General features: G+C 39.2%; 1 protein-coding gene across 1 annotated transcript; it reads right to left on the bottom strand.

The window, feature by feature from the left end:
- Positions 1 to 1,410: 1,410 nt before the first annotated feature.
- TMEM17 (transmembrane protein 17) lies at positions 1,411 to 10,686 on the bottom strand. Its single transcript, XM_005910167.3, has 4 exons — positions 10,409 to 10,686; positions 5,264 to 5,367; positions 5,019 to 5,132; positions 1,411 to 3,798 (listed from the first exon to the last, which is right to left on the bottom strand). The coding sequence occupies exons 1-4, from the start codon at positions 10,506 to 10,508 to the stop codon at positions 3,520 to 3,522; spliced, it is 597 nt and encodes a 198-aa protein (XP_005910229.1). The 5' UTR covers positions 10,509 to 10,686; the 3' UTR covers positions 1,411 to 3,519.
- Between the last annotated feature and the right edge of the window lie 633 nt (positions 10,687 to 11,319).

The raw sequence follows: 11,319 nt of genomic DNA, 5'->3' as shown, positions 1-11,319 counted from the left end.
TATAAATGCAAAAGAAGAAAACAACACAAATATCCAACAATAGGAGAGAAGTTAAATAAATTACTTTCCATCTACTTGATGGAATATTGTGCAATCATTTAAGATGATGGTTGCGTGACTATGTAAAAAGATGGGTAAAATTTTATGTTTTCAGAAAAGCAAGGTGCAAAGTTTCAAGTGCTGGTGGTTACAACTATGTTTTAAAAAGCATTTACAACAGGAAAACTACAAGGAAAGAGAACATTTTGCTTATACTTGCTACTTTAGGGTATGGAATTATAGATGATTTTTCTCTTTACTCTCAAAATCTTGATTCAATTTAAAATTTAAGTTTTTGAAAAGTATGATCTTCACAAGTACAAGTTAAGAATTATTTAGATATTTCTTGTAAAATAAAATTTATAAAAAACTATTTTGGACAGAGGATTACTTACGTCTAGTAATAATCTAACAATGGCCAGGGGAGGTGGGGTGGATAAGACAGTGAGTATGTCATTTTGTTTACCATTGTAATCCTCAGAAAGAAAAATAGGAAACATTTTTCAATACCTATTTTAAAATATAATTAAAAAAAATCTTACTAGGTTCTACTCAAGTTAATTTTACCACCACTGACTTTATCCAGGACAGTTCTCTCCGAAGTTGTTCATCAAGTTCTACCTTTAGCCCAACATTTGCAGTACATTTTCCACAGTTTTCAGGAATTTTTTCTGAAACCTAAATATGTGTGATATTCTACCATTTAAACTATTCAGAGTATTAGTCTTTAGCTTGCTAGCGCCTTGGAAGGTTCTCTCTTATTCTGTGGCCTTTGTTTTCACGCACGCTTCCCACCAGTTTTATCGAACTACATGTCATACCTGAAACAGTACTCAGAATCACTATTACTTCTGTCTCTTAATACTGAAACTAACACTGAGTATCTGCTCAGTCTTCAAATCTTAAAGTGTTAATTTTATTTGGAGGGCTTCCCAGATTCCTCATCTTTTTTCTCTTTAATGCTACAGTGCTCTCTCTGACCTGCTCATCTGCTTTTTGAACCAGACAGTAAACATCTTGTTATTGTGTACATGGGCAAGTGCGAGTGTGTACATGCGAGTGGTGTACACTTCACAGCAAGCCCTGCCCCCGGCCCTTGTTCTGACAGTGAGAGGAGCAGTGAATGCTGAATGATGCTGATGAAAGGCCAGTGTGCTAACCCTGGACACCAAGTGCTAGGAACAAAGAGCGGAGATGCACTGCATGCCAAGAGCTGTTTGCTATCAGGTACTTATTAGGCAGAAACTCATTCCATGCATCTCCCGGATGAAGTGAGACTTTACCTGCAACACTGTACCCCTGAGAACAGGGAGCTCAGTTATTTGTGAACTCTCCACTATTCCTTGTACATAGTAGGCATTCAAACATATGTTGATTCAAATCCAATTTTTAAAAATCATTCCAATGTACAAAAATTTACATCTACCTTGTCTGTAGTTAGAAAAAAACACCTGAAAGAAAAAAAAAATGTGAAGACAAAGTATTTGTGAAGCTCAATATCTTCTAACTAAAAAACTTCAGAACAGTGTTGTGAACCCTGGAGAGGAAATGCAATATAAATTAAGGATGAACAAATTTATAAAATAAAAATAAAGACTGCCTAAACTCCAAATGTGCTGACATGGAAATGTCTTTCCTATCTCAATTTTCCTATGCTTACATAGAGCACCACGTATACACCAATAGAAAATATTGGTTCAGACTAACACAAAATCATGGTTTTATTGTTTCATGAAAAACCAATGACTTGGTCACATTCTCAATTGATTTTCTTAGTTTCTTTTTTCTTACCCTCATTATATCTACATGTTAAGCAATAGTTATTAGAACAAAAACTTTAAAAATTTTTATAAATATATATTCCCCCCATTTTGTATTATTATTCTTTACACTTTTAGTGATTTACCTTAAAGTTTAAATGTATCAAGAGGCTCTGCTATTTAAAATAAAACTCTGGAATGACTGTTAAATAGAAAAGTCTTTCTTGATCATCACCTTAATTTATCTGTTATGTAGATTTAGTGTTCTTATTTTATATTTTCTTATAAACTCACCTATCTGGAAACAAATGTAAACAAATACATTTTAGTAAACTATCCAAACAAAATTCTATTTTGAATTTCAAAGTATTGGAATATACCTAGTGACAGCTTTGGTATAGGGCAAAGGTTAATCAGTCAGTGCATGCGGGAAGAAAACTTTGACTGAACATTATATATAATAATAAAAAGCACAAATAATAAAAAGAGCATAAACAGACTGGTAAGGTGTGATTAACAGTGGGAAGTGAAAGCATTTTCAAAATTAAGCAATATAAAAATGAATACGGCATAACATGGAAATCCTAAGATAAGCATGAATCACAAAACAGGAAGGATAGAAAAAATGATGTTTAATGTAGCTACAACTATCTCTCAGTAAAATACAGTACTTACAGAGGTACATTTTCCAATAGGAAAGAAAATACTGTACCCCTTAAGACAACCCAATTATCACTTAAAAATGATGGTTCAGATATACCCAAGCAAGCTTTGTTCTTAACAGAATTTCTTTAAATAGGTTTCTCCTATTAGCAAGGGAATATGCTCATTTATGATCATGAGTCCCTTGGGCCATCTAAACTCTATATATTAACAGGCACCCTGATTCTCAGATCAATCTTCATGTGAATTTACTGGGTATGAGCAGTTCTTCAGTGAATAATGACTTAATAGATAAGATCATAAGGGTTAATGTACCCAGGACAGTGGCAAATTACATAGAAGGTTCTCAAATAACGTACTTTTCTCTTTCAACTTTATAATAAAAATAAACCCACAGCCCAAAAGAACTGTAAAAGACAAGAGTGATATCTAAAGATACTTTAACATAAATATTTTATAACTTATTGTGAAGACATTTTGCACACCACCACCATAAATACTGAACATGGTTGTATGAAAATAACAATTTTAGGATAAAAACATTTCCTAAATATCATCACAATCCACCTGCTATCTTCTTAACCTCAGTATAATAGCTAAGACCCTAGCAGACATAAAAATTTGGTGTCTCAGTTTACAAATGTAGTCTAATACATCAGAATACTGACCAATACATACTTCATACATACTCCCAAGACATGGTTAGGCCAACAATATTGAAAGAAATATATACATTTCTAGTTACAGGTACTAACTGGAGATATTACAGTAAAGATGTAATGCCACCAATACAGATCTCTACACACCTGAAAAAGTTGACAACAACAAAAAATTCAGATATTTGACATCAGGTAGACAACACGGAGGCTTTAGGGTTGATTTACTGCTTTCATGTGCTGTACAGATAGTCTTACCATTGTGTCCAGCTTTGGAATTTCAGAGCCAAAGAGTATACAGTTCAAAACACTTGCTTTATCCTTTTTTGTGTGTTAGCCCTCTGGTGTTTTCCTGCAGTCTTCTAGAATGATCTTCCAGATCCTTATTCAACAGCACTGGGTCAAATCTCTTCTATACAGGACCTCACTCTTCTCATGTCTCCTCGGCTCGCAGACAGCCTGTCAAAGTCTTGGAGGTGGAAACGAGTTGCCAGCTGATTTACCATTTTCCTCAAGGTAAGAAATGCTGAAACAACTTGGAAAGTAAGGAATATAGTGAAGATGATATGTACTGCTTTCTCCAAGGGCAGATTTGTTAGGCCCTCATTGAAGAGCAAGAAAAGAATTAAAGGCAACTGCAACAGAAGGCTCAAAAGCCAGAAGCCAGCCAACTCAGGAACCTGCAATGATACACACGACAAACATCAGACTAGTGAAGTACCATCTTCTGCTTGTATCGATAAGCAAGTGATACTACTGTGAACCTACATTTTGAGCTCTGTAATTCAAAAGAAGTATAGTGTGGTCCTTATCCTCAGAGAACTTACAATCTAGACTGAAAGAGAAAACTAACTTATGTGACAGGCCTACATTACTACACTTAAGTGAATAATGAAATGTATGTACCACTTAGAGGAATAGACTAAATGCTCTAACAGAGTAAACAGGATAGGTAAAAGAAATAATTCAAGCAGGTAGGCTTTTAAAGTTAGACAGACTGAAGAAGTGGAGAAGGCACTGGCACCCCACTCCAGGACTCTCGCCTGGAAAATCCCATGGATGGAGGAGCCTGGAAGGCTGAAGTCCATGGGGTCGCTGAGGGTCAGACACGACTGAGCGACTTCACTTTCACTTTTTACTTTCATGCATTGGTGAAGGAAATGGCAACCCACTCCAGTGTTCTTGCCTGGAGAATCCCAGGGACGGGGGAGCCTGGTGGGCTGCCGTCTATGGGTTGCACAGAGTCGGACACGACTGAAGTGACTTAGCAGCAGTAGCAGAATGAGGAAGAGGCAAGAACTTAAGTAAGCAAAAATGTGGAAAGAATATGACTGGGAAACAACACATCAGCCTGGAATGGATGTTTGTGTTAGGAAAAAGCACGAAATACAGTGGGGTAGGCTGGGTGGGGCTTAATTATGAAGGGCCTGGAAGAACACTGAAATCTTTAGGCATTATCACGCAGTTCTGGTAACTGTAAATGCTTAGGCAGCATGATGACTCAGAAAACATGTGCCTCGCATAGGAGATGAGTTTGTCATTTTCCCCAATTTTCTTATTCAGAATCTAAATCATCATGTTTAATGACCAAGTATTTTCAAGACTACTGGGCAGAGGGAAAACAATCACTAATTAAGAGTTTACTATGTTCAGGTGCTTTATATAAATTGTTTAATATAATCCTAACAAATCTGTGAAGTGAATATTGCCCCAATTTTATATGTGAAGGAACTAAGGTTCCAGAGAGTAAGCAAACAGACCACAGTGGCAGCCGTGGTGAAGCTGGAGCTAGGCCTTACCTACAGGCCTTTGCTCCTTCCACATCTCACTGCCTTTTCTTGTTGGCAAAGTCTTAACTGCATTTATGTGTAGCACTGAGAGAAAGGAAAGAAGAGCCTACCTTCTCCTGCAGGTTCCCCATGTAGCCCAGATACAACCTGATAGCTTCAATTAAAGTTATTAGGATGATAATGGTGACCACAATGAACTTGTAGTAATCAGGCAAGATGGAATACTGAAAAAACAAAAATAAACGAAAATCTCACATATAATAAGACTGACCTGAGACTTTAAAAAATATGAAGAACTTTTAATTTTACTGACAAGGTAACAATGCCAGGCAGAAGTAGTAAAGCACACATTTACCTTCATCTGAAGCATCATAATGCTGCTCACCCACCAAAGTGGGAAAAAGTAAGTGTTAAAATAAAGTGACATCTGCAGTGCCAAACTGGAAACCATTTCATTATCTACAGAAGAAAACAGAGAGAAAAGGAACAAACTCTTACTCCTGCTCTATTCCCTGTACATCCTTTAGTTCCTCAGAATTAATAGCTATAGTTTCAGCTCAACAAAACTCCAAACTGTAAGCCTATTTATAATCATTGACCCCTGGAGAAGGAAATGGCAACACACTCCAGCATTCTTGCCTGGGAAGTCCCATGGACAGAGAGGCCTGGTGGACCCACGGGGTCACAAAAGAGTTGACACAGTAACAATAATCATTGACAGTGAAAGAAAATAGCCATAATACTACTAATATTTCGTTCCAATATTTGCTACTTGGGGGCATGTTTCATATTTTTCTATTACTTTACCACCTTTGGTTACTGTCCGATGACTTTTTTGGATACTACTGGTATAAATGTAGAACATCAATATGAATACTATTGAACAGATAACAATAATAATCATTACCTCCTTTGTTAAGAGTTCTATGTAAGTGGTGCTTGTGCTCAGTTGTGTCCGACTCTTTCTGATCTCATGGACTGTAGCCCACTAGGCTCTGTCCATGGGATTTCCCAGACAAGAATACTGGAGTGGGTTGCCATTTTCTTCTCCAGGGGATCGTCCCAATCCAGGGATCGAACCCGAGTTTCCTTCATTGGCAGGTGGGTTCTTTTACCACTGAGCCACCTGTAAAGAGCCTATGAAATGAACACATAAAATACATAACAAGACTGCAGCCATGAAATTAAAAGATGCTTGCTCCTTGGAAGAAAAGTTATGACCAACCTAGACAGCATATTAAAAAGCAGAGATGTTACTTTGCCAACAAAGGTCCATCTAGTCAAAGCTATGGTTTTTCCAGTAGTCATATATGGATGTCAAAGTTGGACCATAAAGAAAGCTGAGTGCCGAAGAACTGATGCCTTTGAACTGTGGTGTTGGAGAAGACCCTTGAGAGTTCCTTGGACAGCAAGGAGATCAAACCAGTCCATCCTAAAGGAAATCAGTCCTGAATATTCATTGGAAGGACTAATGCTGAAGCTGAAGCGCCAATACTGTGGCCACCTGATGCAAAGAACTGACTCATTTGAAAAGATCCTGATGCTGGCAAAGATTAAATGCAGGAGGAGAAGGGGATGACAGAGGATGAGATGGTTGGATGGCATCACCAACTGGATGAACCTAATTTGAGCAAGCTCTGGAAGTTGGTGATGGACAGGGAAGCCTGGCATGCTGCAGTCCATGGGGTCACAAAGAGTCAGACACAACTGAGCGACTGAACTGAACTGAATCTCTCAGGTATAAACTAATCATGCAAAACCAACCCCTCCCCCATCTCTTTCAGCATACCCTAATACCACCTGTTCATTCACACCCAATTCAAAGCCACTTTTTCCATAAGTTCTTTCTTGATCACATTCCCCACTCCAGCGGAAATCTCCTTCCCCTCTAGGTACTTATCACGCTAACCTGTGTGTAAGAAGTGTTAGCAAAGAACCACACTCCTTCACTTGAGACATAGTCTGATCATGACTTTTGAAGTCCAAGTAAACCCAGAGCTCCCCAAACTCACCAGAACTCTGGATGCCTGACTTAGGATAAAATTATTTAACCTCTTTGAGCCTTAATTTACTCATCTGTAAAATGGTAACATTAAAATTACCTCACAGATTGCTTGAGAATTAAAGGTAATATAAATTACTTCACCTGAGCACTATGCCTGGCACTGAGTAGGCACTCGATAAATATCAGTCCCTTTCCTTCTCTTTTATTTATACACAGGCTGACTGTAAGCACAGACCATATTCTACCCAAATTTAAGACCCTCACAGAACCTAGCATGTTGCTTTACAAATGGTAAATACCAAATATGAATAAGCAGAAAGAGTGAATTAATGAAAACATATTCTTACAAGGACATTGCCAGTGTAGCCCTTTGCGACACATGAATTTCATTTCTCTAAGGCTGAACTGAGAAATCTGTATGCAGGTCAAGAAGCAACAGTTAGAATTGGACATGGAATAACAGATAGGCTCCAAATCAGGAAAGGAGTACGTCAAGGCTGTGTATTGTCACTCTACTTATTTAACTTTTATGCAGAGTACATCATGTGAAATGCTGGGCTGGATGAAGCATAAGCTGGAATCAAGATTTCTGGGAGGAATATCAATAATCTCAGATATGCAGAAGATATACACGCTAAAGGCAGAAAGAGAAGAGGAACTAAAGAGCCTCTTGATGAAATTGAAAGAGGAGAGTGAAAATTTGTCTTAAAGCTCAACATTCAGAAAGCTAAGATCATGGTATCCAGTCCCATCACTTCATGGCAAATAGATGGGGAAACAATGGAAACGGTGACAGACTTTATTTTTTTGGGCTCCAAAATCACTGCTGATGGTACTGCAGCTATGAAATTAAAAGATGCTTGCTCCTTGGAAGAAAAGCTATGACCAACCTAGATAGCATATTAAAAAGCAGAGACATTGCTTTGCCAACAAAGGTCCATCTAGTCAAAGCTATGGTTTTTCCAGTAGCCATGTATGGATGTGACAGTTGGACTATAAGGAAAGCTGAATGCCGAAGAATTGATGCTCCTGAACTGTGGTGTTGGAGAAGACTCTTGAGAGTCCCTTGGACTGCAAGGAGATCCAACCTGTCAATCCTAAAGGAAATCAGTCCTGAATATTCATTGGAAGGACTGATGCTGAAGCTGAAACTCCAATACTTTGGCCACTTGATGTGAAGAGCTGGCTCAATGGAAAAGACCCTGACGCTGGGAAAGATTGAAGGCATGAGGAGAAAGGGATGACAGAGGATGAGATGGTTGGATGGCATCACCTACTTGATGGACATGAGTTTGAGTAGGCTCCAGGAGTTGGTGATGGACAGGGAAGCCTGCTATACTGCAGTCCATGTGGTCACAAAGAGTTGGACACGACTGAGCAACTGAACTGAACTGAACTGAAGGCTGATTACATAGTACCTTTTGTTTTCATGTAAGAGAGAAAGGTTCTAAATTAAGAATTTGATTTTTAAAACTGACCCCTACAAATGCATCCTAAATATGACTAAATTCTAACAATTTAAGAGTAGATAAGTATTTTGAAATCCACTGCTTGAAATGAAAGAATTTACAAAGGCTCTGAGATAAATTTCTTCAAAACAGATTATTTCTTTTTCTCCACAGCTGAGTATATCTATCATTTAACAATTTTAAAATATAAAATTATTATGGTCTCTCACAGCAAGGTTTTTCTTTTAGTTCCAAGAATATCCCTAATTAGGATGATATACTTTTCCTTGTACCTATTTGTTAAATAACCACTGATAAAGGAATGCATTCTTAAAATCTGAAGGAAACTCACTCCCTAGGATTTTTTCATGACAACAGTAAAACTCTTGGTCAGCTATGAACATGTTCATAATATACCCCTGTAATTACAGTACAAATAAACATACTTCAGATCCACAAAGAAGAAAAGGTGGAAAAATAATAAATTAAAAATTTTAATACCTTCAGGGCAAGCACTGTAGTAAAATTTTGCAAATAAGCTTTTATGTTAAGAATTCTGTACACGAGCATCTAAAGAGTTATGCTATATCTATATTTCAGCAGATCAAACTTATAATCATTCAGCTGAAAATCAAGTTAATATGTAAATGAACCTTTGAAAGCTCAAGACATGAAGTTATTAAATTTTGCAAAAGTACAAGCTGAGTTCTGTAAATGGAATTCAAATTAAAACACTATGTAATATAAATCAGGAGTAGGCAAACTACCAGCCAACTAACTGTTTTAGTACAGCAAGTGAGCTAAAAATGGCTTTTTCAGATTTTTAAATGGTTGGGGGAAGTATCAGTAGTATTTTGTGACACCGAAAATCATGCAATTCAACTTTAGTGTCCATAAATAAAGTTTTATTGGAACACTGCCATGTCTATTCCATTACCATTATCTATGACTGCCACAGAGACCTATGGCCTGCACGGTATTAAGTATTTACTATCCGCCCTTTACAGAAAACTCCTGATACTTTACATCATCATATTTTAGTGCCTGTTAAGCTCTGGCTTTAGAATCAAAAACGTAATAACCTAATTTTTCACATTATGTTTTTCTCTGTACATCCTAAATCATGACCAGCCCTAAACTGGGAGGACAGGCAAGTGATTAGAGTGAAAAATTGAAACGGTGGGAAATGACTTTTCTTGTTCCCTTTGAAAAATCCCTAAACCAAGCAAGAGGAAAAGATTTCTATTTCCCAGCACAGTTCAGTGATAAAAGCTGCCTGGGTGTGGTTGACAGTATGTTGTCTATCATCATGATTTAAGAGGGTTAAACTGTTTTGCAGAAAACTGCGTTGTCACTTGTCACATCAAATGCGGCGTCGTGGTATAGTGTTACTTGATTTAAGTCAAGAGTTACATATATACCGGGGAGGGGAAGGAGAAAGTGGGGAGAAGGCGAGTTTTGTTAAAGGCGATGCTAGTGTGGCAGCTGCTATTCCGGATTGGAGAACGTTTAAAATAACTCATTAAAAAAACCTTCTACGTCTTCTGTCAGAAAATGGACTTGTGGCAAGTACCTGTTCTGGTAGGAAAGAAGAAAAGGAAAAGATATTTTACCGGGGCACGGGGGGGGGGGGGGGGGGGGGGTGGAGTGGGGAGGACCATTCAGGGCAGAAAAGCCAGGGCGGAGGTCGTTGAGGAAAAGCAAAGAAGTCGGCCTTCTCAGCCTTCTTGGACGTAAGGCATCGGACGCGGGTTGCGAAGGTGGTTTTATATTTTTTATATTTTGAGGAATTGCCAGCGCCACCTCAGCCGCCCCTCTTGCAACTGGCCGGTTAGACCGCAGCATGATCAGCCCAGGACCAGCTGGGTATCAGAGTCCGGGTATCTGGTCCCAGTCCCGGCCCCTCCTCCAGGAGCGTTTCCCGCACTGCGGAGAACCAGCTGAAGACCAAACCGCCATCTTAGGTCTGGGCAAAATCTGGCCGTTCCAAACCCCGCACCAGGTCCTCCGCGGGCCACACGCCCTGCGCTGGGCCTCGGCCACTCACCCGGACCCTCGTTATACTCCGGCCCGGTCCGGTTGGAGTCGCTGAACACGGTCCGGCTGAAATTTCCCAGCCGCTGGCGGACTGGATCCGGCAGCTCCATGCCGGGGCCTCGGTACCGCTCACTGCTAAGGTCTTCGGGAGTCGCAGTACTCAGCTGTTCCCACGGCAACCGAGCAGCGGGAGGTGCTGGGGGCTCCGGCGCACGCGCGGATGCACTGCGGCGCAGAGGCTCGGGGACCCCTCGAACTGGGAGGACAGGGACACATTCCTGTGTAGCGCGTCAGATGAGTGCAAATCGCAGATTCCCTAGTCTTGTTTTAAGTTCCACCCTTTTAACAACGAATAATAATAAACAACCTGGGGTTGGATCTTGATATAGGAGCTCTAATGCCTTATCAATGCAACCTTTTTGGAAGGAAATACAGATTGAATGCAGAGCTTACAGAATATTCATGACCCAGTAGCTTCTATGTATGTGTATATACACATACTCTTTTCTAGGAATATATGTTGTTATGTAGTAGGGATATTTTATATATACACATGCCATATATATACATATATATATATGCACTTATATATTCACACATACTGTCTTCTAGGAATATATTATATATTAGGAATATTTTATATATACACACCATGAAAGTGAAAAAGTCGCTCAGTCGTGTCCGACTCTTTGTGACCCCATGGACTGTACAGTCCATGGAATTCTCTAGGCCATAATACTGGAGTGGGTAGCTTTTCCCTTCTCCAAGGGATCTTCCCAACCCAGGGATGGAACCCAGATCTCCCGCATTGCAGGCAGATTCTTTACCAGCTGAGCCACCATACATACCATATACATATTTCTATTTGATGGGCTGCATTGCAACAGTTTAAAAACATGCTTGCAATGAATGTTTGATTAT

This window comes from Bos mutus, chromosome 11 (genome assembly GCF_027580195.1).
Source record: "Bos mutus isolate GX-2022 chromosome 11, NWIPB_WYAK_1.1, whole genome shotgun sequence".
Classification (NCBI taxonomy): domain Eukaryota; kingdom Metazoa; phylum Chordata; class Mammalia; order Artiodactyla; family Bovidae; genus Bos; species Bos mutus.
Note: the sequence above shows the minus strand (reverse complement) of the source record. Positions and strands in the feature narration are given on the sequence as shown.

What these genes read in the sequence shown, in the direction of transcription:
- TMEM17 (XM_005910167.3), bottom strand. Translation starts at nt 10,508, where the DNA reads ATGGAGCTGCCGGATCCAGTCCGCCAGCGGCTGGGAAATTTCAGCCGG. An exon ending in GGAGTATAACGAGGGTCCGG is followed by an intron (nt 5,368 to 10,408) that starts GTGAGTGGCCGA and finishes TTTCTTCTGTAG; the next exon opens with ATAATGAAATGGTTTCCAGT. An exon ending in TGGGGAACCTGCAGGAGAAG is followed by an intron (nt 3,799 to 5,018) that starts GTAGGCTCTTCT and finishes GTATCATTGCAG; the next exon opens with GTTCCTGAGTTGGCTGGCTT.